The sequence below is a fragment of the Protopterus annectens genome, chromosome 1.part0, assembly GCF_019279795.1.
Source record: "Protopterus annectens isolate FY-2018-M chromosome 1.part0, PAN1.0, whole genome shotgun sequence".
Taxonomy (NCBI): Eukaryota; Metazoa; Chordata; order Ceratodontiformes; family Protopteridae; genus Protopterus; species Protopterus annectens.
Genome location: NC_056725.1, coordinates 1,268,030,498 through 1,268,047,022, shown reverse-complemented (window position 1 = coordinate 1,268,047,022; position 16,525 = coordinate 1,268,030,498). Strand labels below are relative to the sequence as shown.

The 16,525-nt window shown below is 36.2% G+C and overlaps 1 protein-coding gene across 2 annotated transcripts in view; it reads left to right on the top strand.

The window, feature by feature from the left end:
* CEP162 (centrosomal protein 162) overlaps positions 1–16,525 on the top strand; it is a 2,095,315-nt gene that overhangs the window by 1,273,064 nt on the left and 805,726 nt on the right. For both annotated transcript variants that reach the window (XM_044066152.1, XM_044066151.1), the window contains one exon: positions 8,895–8,999. In XM_044066152.1, the coding sequence (XP_043922087.1) occupies positions 8,895–8,999 (105 nt within the window). The remainder of the gene's footprint in view (positions 1–8,894; positions 9,000–16,525) is intronic.

Below are 16,525 nucleotides of genomic sequence, written 5' to 3'. Positions count from 1 at the left end.
ATATCTGCCCTGACCAGGCATCTACTTATCCACGCAAGAGACTGTGTTCTTCAAGTTTGTTCTGAGCTAGGCATAACCATAAATGACCAAAAATATCATCTGGAACCTGATCACACACTAGAGTTCATAGGGGCATTACTAGACACCAGTCAGATGATTGCGAAACTTCCTCTTTCCAGAGTCTTAACATTCAGACAGCAAACTTCAAGGTTAATCAGAAACAAGAAGATAGCTCCCTGCCATGTTCTACAGGTGTTGAGATCTATGGCCGCAGTAATTGTGTTGGTTCCATTAGCCCGGTTTCACATGCAGATCCTCCAATGACGTCTGGCTGCTCAGTGGTTAGTAATTAACCATGCGATGTCTCACCAAGTGGTTAGTAACCATGCGATGTCTCACCAAGTACTTTTAACAGACATATGCAAAAAAAAAATCTTTCATGGTGGATTCATTCAGAACAGGTGACACAAAGTTGACCATTTGTTCCCCCTCAACCACAAGCTACAGTGAACACTGATGCTTTCCAGATAAGGTGGGAGTGGGCATTATCTGGGAAAGATGGTACAAGGAACCTGTCAAAAGACAAGGCCAAACTCCACATAAACAGCCTGCCGATGAGGGCACTGTTTCTAGCGTTGCAGGCATTTCAGACTGCTCTTCCTCTGGGGATGTAAGTGATTCAGTCAGACATGTTAGCTGTATGGTACGTAAGTAAGAAAGGAGGAGCCAGATCATACCCTCTGTAGTTAAAATTGCACTTGAGAAGCAGTCAGAGCATGGCAATGGGCAATCTCATCCAACTGCTTTCTTATAGCAACACACATTCCAGGAAGGTGCAGCATCATGCAGAGAAGTTGAGCAGAGCCATTCTCATGCCTCACTAGTGGTCCCTCAACCAGAATGTAACGGAGAACATTTTTTGCACATGGGGCCAGCCTTGCTGCCTCTCCCCTAAACAACAAATGCAGCAGCTACTTTGCCCTAATTCCTCTACTGGGGCAGTCCCCAAGGGATGCTTTAATACATGATTGACCTCCCAGACTGTTGTGCCTTTCTCCCCATTCCATTGATTCCAAAATTCCTTCAGAAAGCCAACAGTTTGAAGTGAGCAGTAATCCTCATTGCCCCATGTAACCCTCAACAAGTCTGGTTTCCTTTCCTTTGGCCTCATCTACAGAAGGAGGCCTGAATTCTGAAACCCTTTCCAGACCTACTGTCACACCAGAAAGGAATGCTTCATCCCAACCTTCACAACCTCAAGCTGAGAGCTTGGTTCCTCCTGTTCTGTTGATCGCCAGACAACCTATGCTCTCCTCCCTGGTGCATCATATTCTGCTGTCCTCCCATAAGTCATCCACTGAAAAACTCTATAGGAATAAATGGAAGAGGTTTGTAATTTGGGCTTAACACTATATGGATCCTCTTATGGCTCCCATTCACTCTATTCTATAATTTTTAGCCCATCTTTTCAGTAATGGAGCTGCGGCTTCTACTGTTAAGGTCTAGTTAGCAGCCATTTCAAATTTTCACATTGGAATAGACTACTTATTTCTCATTTCTGACAAACTTTGCAAGGCCTTCTTAAAAGGGACCATGTCGTGAAGACTTCCCCACAAGGATCCTTCTCCCCTTGGGATCTTAATTTGGTTCTACGTCTGATTGTTCAGCCACCCTCCAAACCTGCAGCAAATTGTGATATTACGTTCCTATCCTGGAAAATTATCTTTTTGGTGTCTATCACATCTGTGATACAGATATCAGAAATTCAGGCACTTTCTTCCCAGCCCCTGTATTTGTTTTTTCATAAAGACTGTGACTCTTTACCAACCCCTCTTTTTTGCCCAAAGTTGTTTTACAAATATTAATCAGACTATACATTTGCCTGTTTTCTTCCATAATTTTAATAATAAGGGCAAATATGTACTACATTTGTTAGATATTCATAGACAGTTATGCTTCTTTTTACATAGAACTAAAGAGTTTTGGAAAGCAAACCAATTGTTTATTGCATTTACAGGCCCTAGGAAAGGCCAACCAGTTTCCAAAGTTACCTTATCAAAATGGCTTTCTAGTTGCATTTCTTTCATTTACACTTCAAAAGGCATGAACCTCTCAAATCCATTCAAGCTCACTCAACCAGGGCGATGGCCACATCTGCAGTCTTCCAGGCAAATGCTTCCTTGAATGATATTTGTGCAGTAGCCACATGGGTAACCCGTCATACATTTATCAGTCATTACAGGTTAGATTTGGTCTCCAGGAGATTCTGAGGACCATTCTCCCGTGAGTCTACCCGGGCTAAAGGTAGCTGGGGACGTGGTCCCATATATGAGGATGAGATGAAAAATTGACAATATCTGATAAAGAAGTTATGTACTCACCATAACGTTCTTTCTGTATTAAGATTTTTCATCTCTCCTCACATCCCCTCCCTCCATCCCCTTTCCTTGGGGATCTTGGTTGAACAGGAGTAGATTTTTAAATATTAGGTTGTTTTCCTTATACTCCAGCAATGTTCTCCTTTTAAATATTTTTGGGTATTAAACACTAAAATTATTTTTTCTATTCATATAATTATAGGAAACAAGATCTGAGGTAATGGGGAAACATGCATTGTGTGTAAGGGGAGGTATCCAAGAGCTTTTTGGTTGCCATGAGCTTGCTAACGGCCTAGTTGGATCTGATGGATCGGATCTGGACCCATATGGGGGGAGAGATGAAAAATTGACAATACAGATGGAATGTTATGGTGAGTACACAACCTCTTTTTTCCTTCTTGTAAATATTTTTAATAATTTGATTACACAAGGTTTTGTATGTATCAACTGGAAACAGTTTTTTGTCCCTTATATTTTTAAAGGTAGTGATGAGCAAAATTTAGTTACCGATTGCCTAATTACATCAGTTATTTGGAAGTGTTTTCAATGATATGCATTATAACATTTAGTAAAGGAGAACATCTATGGACTGAGACTAGACTGTACATAGTAACAGTAGATCAACTTTTATGTGTCGGTGTAAGATTTATGATAGTTTCAGTTATAAATTGTTTAGTTGTCTACTTGGATGTTAACAAAGCATTTGATTCTTTATTACATGATCAGATATCTCTTTTGCCTAGAAAGATTAAAGGGGAATCCTTCCATAACAAATTGGATTAACTGGTTAATTGACCACAAATAATATGTTAAACATTATGGTGAGAGATCATATTGGCAGACCATTTCAAAGGGAGCACCCCAAGAGTCAGTTTTTGGTCTAGTACTTTCTAATATGGTATTCTACGAGTTTACCCACTCCTACTGAATTCTAGTTAGTTATGTTATGGGTGGAACAAAACTCAAAATGATTTGCCAGGTTAGAGACCTTGATATCTCTGTAAGCAAGAGATTAACATTTAAAGTACATATATAATGTATCAGAACAAGGTCATTGAGATGGATGGAATTAATCCTGAATACAGTAGAAACCAGGGAGCCAAAGGTCCTAAAGGCATTTTTCATGATTATAGTTAGGCCTATTGTTAAACTTAATGTGCATTTTGCTCTGTATCATTGGCAGTATTGCATTTTTAGAAATGGATCAAAGATGTTTTACAAAAATAAAAAAGTATGTTAAAAATGTGTCATGTTGATAGATAAAAGCATCTTGTTCTATATATTATTCTGTATAGATAAGTCAGAAAAATATTGTGTTGAGCATTTCAGGGAATTTTTAACGAGGAACTGAAGGCTGACTTTGGCTTATTGCTGAAAGGATAATATCCTAGGATAAGAGATAGGGATTCTACCTATAAATAAATTATAATAGGACTCTATAGAGGGATAATTACATCTCTCAGTTTGTCTTATATTACGGAATAAATCACCACATAGGATTAGAAAATCTCATTCAGTAGATGAGTTTAAGAAACAGCTTGATGACTATGTTGGGGATAAATAAATATAAGCACAATATAATGAAGTTTGTTTATATTAAAGGTGTAACAAACTTCAAATAGCTTGGAATTAACTATGTAACTATGTTAATTCTGGGTTTGTTATGGTTCTGTAATAAACCCAGATTAGCTTTAATTCATCATACTAGAGATTGGTCTTTTGGTGGTATTGGTGTGCCAGGTTTAGAGCTATAGTCTATATCTTCAATAATTAAGACAGCAACTCTCTGGTTAAATAATAATTATACTGCTGAATGGAAAGAGATCCAAGAAAATTTCGTATTAGAAACTATTTTAAAGATTCAAATCTTAATTTAGTTTCAAATAATGTATGTTGCTTATTAAAACGGTATTTTCAAATAATGATAAAGCAATCAATTCTTCCTATCTCTTCATCATATTGAATAGCTTGAGAAATTTTATTTACAGAAATCCGGTATATAAAGCATGTTTTTTTTTAATTTTTCCAATAGCCTATACTCATAATAATATTAAACTTTTAACTTACAAACTATGACTACTGTTAAAGAAAACAACTTGATATATAGGTTTCAGTTAATGGACAAAGAAAATTACATTATGTTGATTATATAATTTTGTTTTGGATAAAGATATCTTGGTTGTATGTACAAAATTATAGAGAATTGGTTGAACATAAAACTAAATTAATGCAACAAAGTGTAAGAAATTCTTTTCCTAAATTAATTGATTTCTTATCTTTTTGGATGCAACAGAATATAATTGAGAGAGTTATTTTTATTGAAGTTATATAAAGTGGTTAAAAAAGAAATAGAATATAATAGAAACAGTTACTGGAATTATTTTAAACTCAATAATTCTCCAAATGAAGAGGATAAAAATGAATTTTATTGTCATAAAAACAAACTACCTCTTCACTTAAATGGAGATTATTTTCTTGGAAATGTATTCATAGATCTTTCTTCAAACCGCACAGAATTAAATTAATGTTTACTAAAACAATGGCTTGTTAGAGATGTAAATTAGAGGTTAAAGCAGATTGGCAGTATATGTTTTTTTTTATTGTGTTATACTTAAACCTTACTGGGATAATATATATATATTTTTTCTTACAGATTCTATTTATGGACAAATTTACTTTAACAAAATCCTTAATTTAATTTAATACTTTGATACCTGATTGTGTTTCAAGATTAAAAAATCCACTTTTATGGAGCATCTTATCAATTGCAAGGAAAGTTATAAAAAAAATTAGTAAAATGAATCTTCTCCCAATTTTAATGAATCTAGCAACATTGCATCAGAAGTTTGTCATTTGGAACGTATTACCATCAGGACAAGAATGACCAGAATCACTTCTTCATATAACATGTGGAACAACCTTAAAGAACTACTAAATAAGTAATTTGTGATTTCTATGCATAATAATTTGTTAACTAATGAAATCTATTAGAATCCTCATTGTTTAGTAGACACTCTTGTAAATAGTTGTTTTGTTTTTTTTATTTTTTTTTTCTTTTTTACACTTTTAGATTCATATTTCTACTCAAATTAAGTGTTATGTTTTCATTTGTTTAAATCTTAATAAAAAATGTGTAACATGGAGAAGTGCATTTTTATGAAGTCTTTGAACTCTGCAGATATTACCATTTTCTTACAAAGTCTTCAAATTGGATCCTTTTTCTGGACAAATGAAGATGTGTTATTCACTGTATTCTTTAATTTGTCATTTTGCTGTAAGATATTCCAATTATTGTTGGCAATGTACACCTGGGTTTCTATCTTGCTGGATAATTTCTATTAGGAAAATACTGCTTTAAAACATCCTTGCCATTATGCTTGACTAAAACCTTCAGGTTCACGCAGATAATTTTCCCATAGCTTTTGGGTTCTTTCTTTCTCTCCAGCTTGCAAATCTGGTACTGTTCTTCATATCATAGTAGTATTTCTATGTCAGTCAATTTCTTTTCAGCCGTACTTTGTGTTATGTTGATTTTTGGCATCAGAAATATAGTCAAAGTGTAATTAATTTGCTTTTTATTATTTTGTCTGACTATAAACAGGTGAACTAGTGAGAGACTGGGTCCATTCAGTGGAGTATTCCTAAACCCCAGAACTGTACCATGACAGTCATCATAGCTATCGTTGCAATGCTTTTTCACAAGGTTCTTTTGTTTGCATAGTTCTTCCCAGTTGACCATTATACTGTTAGAGTTTTGACTGAAAATCATATATTTGCACAAATACACTTAATTCGTAACTTGGGAATTCTGGACCAGTATTATGCAAGAATATCAGGTATTACTTGTTTCAAGAACATAGTTTAATGCACTAATCACATTTTCACTTATCCCTTGTCTGCTTGATTATTTAAGGGAGCTTGGAATAATTAATCCATGCTTTTGAGATATATGGTTCAGCTGGTCTGGAATAAATATGTACCCACTCCTGCTCCATGGGGGATCTAGAATTAGTATGCTACCATTCCTTTCTCTGGAGTGGTATGCATTACATATGACAAGACTTTGATTATTTTTCTGTTTGAGTTAACATATCTGACCAAAACATTGTATCTCTTGCTTTTTACTTGCAATTAAATATCCCCACCAATGAAATCAGAAAGGAGCCATGATAACTAGTCAATGCTCTCATCTTTGTTTCGAGTCTACCCTTTATCTCCCTGTTCATCCCATTTATAATTTATTTACACAAATAAACATATGGTGTGAAAAAAAAATCATACAATTTGAGTCTTTTTTTTTTCTTTTCTCTAAACATCTTTATTAAATTTTGACATATGACAAACACAGCCTTACATTTATATAAACAAAAACATACAAACTCATACCACTTTAGTTGCAAACAGTTTACATCACAAACACCATTGAAACAACTGTAGTTGCAAACATTATACATTACTTATAAACCATCCACTCATTGTCAGTTGAGCATTAAATCAGTCATTCAAATCCTGCCTCTTAAACCTCATTCATTCACGGCATATATTGTTCCCACAAATCCCATTTTTCCTGTCTAGTTTGCTCCTTCCCTTTTCTAAAGATCTCACTTACAATTGTCTTATCTCTGTTATTATATTTACTACTTCTAGTAAAGTGGGTCTGGACTTTGGTTTCTATTTTCTAGTAATTGCTTTTTTGGCAGCCACCATAATTAGACGCAGCAAGGCTTTACTATGTCTAGGCAATTCCGATTCTGTAGCATAACTCAAAAAATAATTTCTCCAGTCAGTCCAATCTGCTCACCCAGCATCTCCGATGCAGCAGTCTGCAGGGAATCCCCAAAGTCTTCCAGCTCATTACACTCCCAGCTATCTGGTTTTTTACCCGTCACACCTCCAGCATTTGCTATCCACCTGAGGAAAAATTCTTTGGAATCTACTGGGGTATAAAAATACCTATTCTTAAGGTAAAATTCTTAGGAAATATTTTATCCTGAGTTGGTAGTTGATCCTATTAATACCATATCTATCTATCACCATTGGAGAAGTTGTGAAAAGGATAAGGTGAGTTGGCATGCAAGTCTTATCAACTAGGGAGAGAACAGTAGTCATGGAAGAGTATTAAAAATTAAGGACATAGTGGCACCCAGACTTTAATTGTTGTTTTTGTAGAGCAGCTGGAAGAAGGTTGAGTTCTGCAACAGTTCTGTTTAATGGAGGGATAAGCTGACCAATCCAATCTCAGTTAAGATACCCTTGAATGAAAAAGTCACTATTTGAAGTACAGCTTCAAAGCTTCAAAAGTTGTGCTGAAAGTCGTTTGTCATTTAGTATTTTGCTGGATTGGAGGGTACTGGCCAATGACACAGCTTTGTCTGGTCACCGAAAAAGATTTCACTGATTCACTCTGAATCACGTCAGGCATGAATGTCAGCAGTTTTGGCATTTGAGATTTTTTTGAGCTGGAATAAATTTCCGCAGCCAGGCTCATCTCTTTTGTAACATAGATACTTAGATGTCAGGCAGGAATAGATTGATATGAGCTTCTCTCAGATTTCATTAGAAGCTAGATTAACAGTCCGCTGCTCTTCTAGCTGTGGAAAAATAGTATCATTCTTGTTTCCAAAGCTTTCTATGCTAGCATCTTGATACAAATTCTTAAATGGTAGTCTATATTTTAAGTACTAAGAAACAGTTTGCTGGACATAGATAATGGCAGGACCAATAATTTTTTCCTGCTTTTAGTAGAAGTAATACAAAGATCTCAGGTGGATAAGAGGAAAGAACTTTCTGTTTCAGTTACTGAAAAATGTCTGAGATTATAAGGCATCAGATACATTAAGAACTGAGGCTGTGCAAACAGCAACAGAGACAAACTGCATAGTCCATCTGGTGACTGCATGATTTTTTTTCCCCTGAATGCACTCTGCTTGACCTGGTCAGCTCTCGGGTATTGCAGGAAACAGCCAGGAATGGATGGGAAGCATGGGAGCTAACATCTGAGGCTGTCAGCTTAGTCTAAGGGAGGGAATTGATAGAGCCCTGACCTATGAGTGTCACCTGGCTGATAATCAGGTACTGTAATCTCTAAGCACTAAAACTCAGGGACCATGAAATTTGTAAAGATTGTTAGGTGATCATTGCATTGTGCTTTTCAGTAGGCAGGGATAAATAAGAATTTGGTGCATGCAGAAAATGTGGTATAGCCAGAAAAATCTCATAACACCACAGTCTTTCCCTCCCTGGCAAGGGATGTCAGAAATAGTGGGGATGGGACAAATAAAATCATAAAAGCAATAAATAAAGAAACCAGTAAACTGGAAAGTTGTTTAATGAAATCTAATACTTTCTTTAATAAATCTGATGTAGCACCTTATATGAGTAGTTCTGAATGAAAAAGTGTACTTGAGAAGCCTGTAGTTTGATATTTCATAGTAAGCAGTCTTGTTCCTGCCTTTCTGTTTTAGAATTTGGTTTTATGGTGCTACAGATGTTCATTCTTTGTACTTGTTTCTACAGGTTGATAAGCTACAAGCTGAAGTGGGAGATCGTACTTTGCAACAACAGAAACGTTTTAAGGACAGGGCAGCCGATGCCAAAAGAATACAAGACCTTGAGCGACAGGTACAGTAACAATACATAGAATCTTTCTTTGACTCGAATGCTTTGTTGAACACTAAGCCATTATAACCTCTTACTCGTTCACAAAATTTCATTTTGCCTTTACTTAAAGTCCTCAGAGTATCATGTAATACTGAGTAAGCTCTGCAGGCTTTGGTAATCTCTACAAGAACTTTTGATAAATGTATGTATTGCAATTTCCTACATGAAGCACTTGCTTAAATCAACTTTTTTCATCATACATGTAACATTTTTTGGGAAATTGTAACCTCAGAGTGTGAAACAGTCACACAGAAGTGGATTATACAGCCTCTTTAAAAAACATACCACAGCTATAGCTAGAGCAGAAAGATGGGAGTAGCTGTCCTGTGTACAACTGTTAGGATGTGCAATCAGCACTACAGAAAAGATGGCAGTCACTCCCTGAAAGTCAGTGGTACAATTGCAAGGTAAGAGTGACGATCTATCCTTGCAACTGCAAGCACTACTGGTAGTTGCATAAGCAGATGCATGTAAGATGTTGGCCGCTTAGATGATGTGCTTCAGTATATGTGTGTGTGTGGAACTGTAGCAAGGAGTTGGGAGCTTGCTGCAGTATCTTAAAGGTGTTTCAGGCAGTGCAATGAGCTGAACTCTGGAGGATTTGAGGATATTTTGCCTCATTTCTGGTTGGGGGACTCCACTTGGGGGTATTGTTCAGGATGCCATCTGACCTAAATACAGCCCCCCCCCACACACATTTGTGTGTGTGTGTGTGTGTGTGTGTGTGTGTGTGTGTGTGTGTGTGTGTGTGTGTGTGTATGTCCACATGTGCATGTATTTTTATATATATGTTTACCTACATAATGTTGACGGCCACAATGGTGAAGCCACTTCTGCGAACTATGAATTTGCATCTTCACAAAACCTCGAACGCCTATATTCCAAACCTCAAAATCTTGCCCCCTTTTTTGACACATGTTAGCACTTGTTTGTAGGTTTGGTGCAGTCGGACATTTCGTCTTTCGATGTTTTGTCAGCTTTGTGACGTTTCAGTGGTACGGGTTTCATGGAAGTTGTGTGTGTACTTCTGCAGTCTTTGTAACTTAATGATTTTAATTTCTGAATACAAAGATGCAGAACATTGCTACAGAGCATTAACTACCATGTATTAAGCTGGCAGAGTGAAATTTTATGTTTTTGCAATGTGCTATAAGGGAGTACTATGTTCTTTTTTTTCATAAGGTGATTATTTTAAATAACAACTCTCTAAATTATCAATAGTCTTTGAATGTAATGGATTTAGATTCTTACTTATATCAATGTTTTTGTTCATATGCACCTAAGAGTCTAAGGGTGGGATTCATACTCATGATCTGCAGTGCACACTAAACATAAATGCAATCACTCATTCCAACAGCAAGTATTAGTGTCATTCAGAGACTTGCCAGAGGCAGACTAAGGGTAAATGTCAGACACTGATGAATTGTGCACAAGTGCTGAAGTTACTTAGCATGCTTCACACGTGTGCACTGCACCAAACCTACCCCAAGGAGTGACCATACATATCTTCAAACAGCAGTGTACCAGTGCTGTTAACTGAGTACCATAAATATTTATAGCAGAACCCCTGGTGCTATTTCCTTCAGTTATACATGGAACATGTGCCAAAAGTGAAATATCCTTCACAGTATATTTTATGTTGCAAATGTCCAAAGGTTTTACATACCTCACAAATCAAACCCAATGTGTGCTGTGTGTGGTATAGTTCAGTAAGTGATCTATTGCCTGCAGCAGTTGGTCTCCCCAGAGGAGGTTTAGTAACATTTTTGTGAGTTTTCAGTAGATGATAAAAGTACTGTCTTCTTTGGCCTTTCACTGTAAGTTCCATCTTTAGTCTAGCAGAAATAATTCCTTCTTCTAAAGCCTTGTCTAAAAAGCTGTCTATATCCTTCTTAAACTGGGAAGTAGGGTCTAAAAACCATTTTCTGATAGTAATGTCCATCAGCTAGTTGATTCATAAAGACAAATTGTTGTAGTCAATGATTCACTTATTGAACCCATGTCTGCTTTTCTTACGTTTTACCCTAAACCATTGCTAACACGAGTAGAAATCCAGGTTACATGATACCACTCATTTTTTTAACTTGACTTGAAGATGCCCAGATTAAAGAATCTTGGTATTTGTGCATATTAGATATCAGATCTCTGTACATGTGCATCCCACTTTGGGAGTGGGTCTGTATGCCCTGGGATATTACCTACACAAATCTCATTTTTATCCTGCTGGGTTTAACACATTCCTTTTAATTATGGCTGAACATATTTTTACAAATGTGTTTTTCTGTAACCATATGTGTTTTTGGCAAGTTCAAGTTACAGCATTTGGGCCGTCGTTTAGTCCTATCTATGCTGATTTGTTTATAGGACATGTTGAGGAGCAAATGCTGTATGATCGCAGACACATTCTGTTCCATGGACAAGTGGAGAAGATACCAGGATAACTGTTGGTTAATGTGGAGGACAGATATTTCTGAGCATAGTGAGTTTGTTACTTACCTTAATGAAAATAAATGGGGTTTAGAGTACACTGTGAGCTTCCATCAGAAAGAAATTCCTTTCTTTGATGCTTGGATATCTAAAAATACGGATGGGACTTTAAGTACTAGATTATACCAAATAAACCACACTAAGAATTCACTTTTAAGAGCAACCAGCTAGATAGTATGTAGTATACTCAAATCACAATTCATCAGACGCAAGTAATTTGTTCAGAACCTAGACAATCCCAGGAGGCTTCCAAGGATCTTAGTAATGGGTTCCTTGATTGAACTTATGACCTTTTAGTAGTCAGTCAAGCTCTGAGTGAAGCAGAGGGTATAGACAGAAAATCCCTTTTATCCTATAAAAATAGTAACAATTTGGCAGATGACAAATGCTATAATTAGGCTGTTTACTACTTATGGATCAAATACCAAATGCTCAGAGATTGTCTTAATAAATATCTGTGCATTTTTAAAACAAAATGAGATTTTTGGAAATATTCTTCCAGAGCAGTATAACACTGTCTACAGGAAAGCAAAAACAATTTCAGAATTTCTTTCTAGTCATAAAAGGCTTCACAGACCTGCTTACCTCAGTGTATGGTATATTAAAGGTGTAACTAGCTGCAGACCATGTAATTGTTCTTTATGCAAATTTTTACTTTAAAACAATGAGTTTACTTCAGCTAACACTAATGAAGTGTAACATTAGATGTTTTGTTACCTGCAGAACTGAGGGGATTATATATTTAGTGCAATGTTCTTGTTCAGCGTTTTATGTAGGTAAAACCAATCAAATGTTCATGCATAGAATATCTGTATTTTCATATATATATATATATATATATATATATATATCCATCATCCCTCCACAAACTTTTTTCCCATGTTTGCACATGGGATCATATTTGTAAATATTTTTATGTAAAATATTTAATATGGTTCTTTGGCTTTTAGAGGCTTTGAAGTGAGTGTTTATTTCATTATTACAACAAACTATTAAGTATTTCTCTTTGCTATTCATCAAATTTCATAGGCATTAACCTGATCTTACATTATACAGAAGTATTAAGGTTATTTTTGAGGTGACTGAATGACCTTATTAATATAGGGTGTTTTAAATTTTGTTCAGATGTTCATGATGAAGATGAGGTCAGCATTAAAACTGGTTTAATAAACTTGCTCCTGTATTATGGAGTGGAATAATAAAGGATTTGCATAATCTTACTCCAAATTTGCTTCTGCCTGAATGTGCTTTGTTGTTTGCCTGTAGGTCTTGGTAGTGCTGTGATGGTGTGATGTGACCTTGTTGACAAACGAGCCAGTAATGTCCGGCATTAAACCAGCATAGTGCATTATGCACATTGGCACTGAGGGGAGATGGTGAGACATATATATCTGAATTGTACCTTTTACACATGATGGATGGATGTGGGAGTGCATGTTGTGGTATATGGAGTATGTAATTTTAAATATGGTAATGAGTAGCTAAATGTGTTGCATGTCATGCGGCACACATTGCATCTAGAAAATCAATCTGCATGAATACTTTATGGAGACTGCAAATTTATTGTGGGTGTCTTGTTTACAGATCATTTTAACAAGCAGTCCATTGCTATATGGTACCAGAAGTAATTATATTTTAGGTGTGAAGAGCTAAATTTGTTTTCAAGAATTAATGTGTTTAAAAATGCAGAAATATGACTTCTGCTAGAAAATTACTGTGACTTACACCAGCTATAATAATTACCTTGATGTCTGAAATTCAGTTTGAAGTTAAGGAAGTTATAGGGAAGAATCAGCAGAAGTGTGCTATTAATTAAATAAATGTTTGAAGGGAATTGAGAAACAGAGCTAGTGTTATGATAAAAAGTACAGGAGACTGCCAAATTTAGCAACTGGAGAACAGAAAAAGAACATGCAGTCCTTATTGGAAAGTTTGTAGCCTGAATCAGAAGTAGGTGGTCTAACAAATGAACCAAGATCCTATCTTATTGGGGAAGAAAGAAAGTTGTACTGAAGGGGTGACAGATGTTTCTGTAAGACAATCACATCAAAGTTTCAGGGAAGATGAACACCTGCATGTAGAAAGCAATACTGTTGTACGACAAAAAACGACTCTGAGAACTGATGAGTTTCAGAGAGAAACACACTTCTGAAGCTGTATCTGAAAAAAAGTTGCAGTGCAGTAAGAATTTATCCTGAAGAAAGTTTGGTGTCTGTAGAGAGAATAGTTCTGTTAATTCTCCAGATCTGGAAGATCATTAAGGAAACCAGCTGCATGTAGAGTTTGACTTTTTCATGATAATGCCAGAAAAGGTTCCTTTTATTAAAACAAATGGAACTATATGAACTCTTTATATGACCCTAATACAGTAGCTGTAAGATTACCAAACTTTGTACTCCAGCTACAAGACAAATTTGTCCCATTTATCGACAGGATTTATAAACCAACCCTGAGAGGCTATCCACCAAACTCAAATACCTTCCTACTCAAAGGGATTAAGCTTGGCAAACATGGAAAACACAACCACACTTCCATTTTTAGCCTTATGTAATCTAGCCAAGAAGTCCACCAGAAGGCACAAAAAAAAGAAAGAAAGGAAAAAGATTACTTTCCTCATGACACCCTTTCTGCAAACACCATTCAATGTGGCATAACAAACTTTCTCAAGAAAATTTCCTTAAAGAATTTATCAATATTCCATCAATAAACTCCATACCTCCCACCAATCGTATATCACAACAGAGATCATCTTTGTTTTCCTCTCCCCAAAGTAAATAATCTGTGTTTTACCCAAAGTATAGTATCACAGTCTGGAAAACTGTTCTAATTAAACCACTCTGAAAGCAAACCATCTTAAAAGATCCCTCTCACTTCCTGCCAGTATATGTTCTCCCAGTTCTGGGCAAACTTTTAGAAAAGATGATGTACACCCAACACACACTGTCAATATTTTGCAGTACAATCTGCTGTCCTCCAATCACTGTGTATTCTGGTGTGGACGAAGTACTGTGATAGCACTTTGGTTCATAATTGATTAAATCCAGTAAAACTCTGATAGTGGCCTCCATACATGTGCCCTGTTTATAGACTTGACAAAGGCACTTAACCTCATTCTTCTCCACAACAAACTCAGTGACAGACACTTCAGAGTTAAAATTGGATCATCCCAATCATCTGTGTCTGTGGCAAATACTGCTAGTAATCTAATACCATTTGTGTGCTGCTAACTCATTGGTTTGATAGTACAAATCCAGAGAGAGTGCTGTTTGTGTGAATGTACTGATGTTTAAATAGCATATGTTCATGTTGAAAGACAACAAAGTAGAGCCAGCATTAGATAAGTACATTTTAATGTTGGCTTAATGGTTAAAGTGTTAACCTCACAGGCAAGAGGTTCAGGGTTTCATTCTCACTAAGGGAAATTGGCTAGGTTTAAAATGGTCCATAAAGGCAGAGCCTTGTAATTACTTATGAATCTGCACCTATTACCAAAGGTGTACCACAAGGACCCATCCCCCCACCACATATTCATTAACAAACTTCCTTGTGACCTCCCACTTTTATGGCCCATGTACCTGCTCCCATATCAGATGCACCTAGAGGGACCGAAAATCTTTGGAAACATGGCCGTACAATCTGGAGAGGAAGAAGGGTAAACCCACATGTAAAATAGTGCAACATGGAAGAGAAGGACATTATGGTTATGATAAGATTTTACACAACTTTCCTTTCTCCTAACAAGACTCCACATGAGAAAGATACAGTGGTATCTAAAATCTCTTTGGTCCCTACATCAAACCCTCATATTTTCAAATCCCAGTGTGCAAAAAAAAAACAAAAGAAAGAATATAAAGTGAAGGACCAGATGAAAAGGCAAGAAATGTGGAAAATGCATAAATACAGTTGCAAGTATTGAAAACTTCTAAAAGAGATGAAAGGTTAATATTGGCAGCCCAAGATAGTGGGCTATGTACACAGTGGTTTACAAAGTCCATTGAACATGTGGAAGAAACACAGGGAAAAAAATTCAAAAGGAGATATTCCAGGGTGACTCTCTGTCACCCTTGCTATTTTGACTTGCTCTTAACCTATTAAGCTGTTTACTTAGCTTAGGCCATGGCTACAATTTGGCTCGTAGAAAACAACAAGGTGTAAAGACTTCTCATCTTATCTTTGTCAGTGATTTAAAACTGTATAGTTCATCAGATGAGGATTTGAAAGCACAGCTGCATGTTGTCAAAACTTTTTCTGATGACATAAGAATGTCATTTGGTCTTGATAAGTGTGCAAAAGCAACCTTTAAAGCAGGAAAACTGCAGCACCAGGAAAACATCAGTTTGGGAAAAGAATGTGATATAAAACAACTTGAGTGAGAGGGAGTGTATAAATATTTGGGAACTGATGAAGGATCAACAATAAAATATGAACAAATGTGAATACTTTAGAAGACTTAAATTAATTCTGAACATAGCGTTGACATCTAGGAACAGAATCCAGACGTTAAACCAATTTGCTCTTCCTGTCCTAACTTACAGTTTTGGAGTGACTGACTGGCCCCAGAACATGTTGGATATATTAGATAAGAAAACAAGAAGGATGCTTCATGCTCACCAAATGATTTATAAAAATTAGTGTATATCAAGATTATATATTCCCCATTCCAAGGGAGGGATGGGCCTCCTTGAAATTGATTACATGTATAGAGCTGCAATCGTGGGACTCTACACATATCTGCTGACCTCACAAGATCCAAATGTAGTGAAAGTTTTGAAACATGAGGAGAAAAAATCTAAGATGACTTCTCTGCGTATTTAGTAAAAGCATATTGGCATCAAGCAGGAATGGAAATCAAACTAGAAGTAGATAAAAATCAGGCAGCAACTAAATGTGCTGAAATTCTTAGTTTATTTGCGATAGTGTATAGGGCGGCCGCAGTGGTGCAGCGATTAGCATTGCCACCTCACAGCAAGAGGTTCTCTGGTTTGATCTTCTGCTGAGGT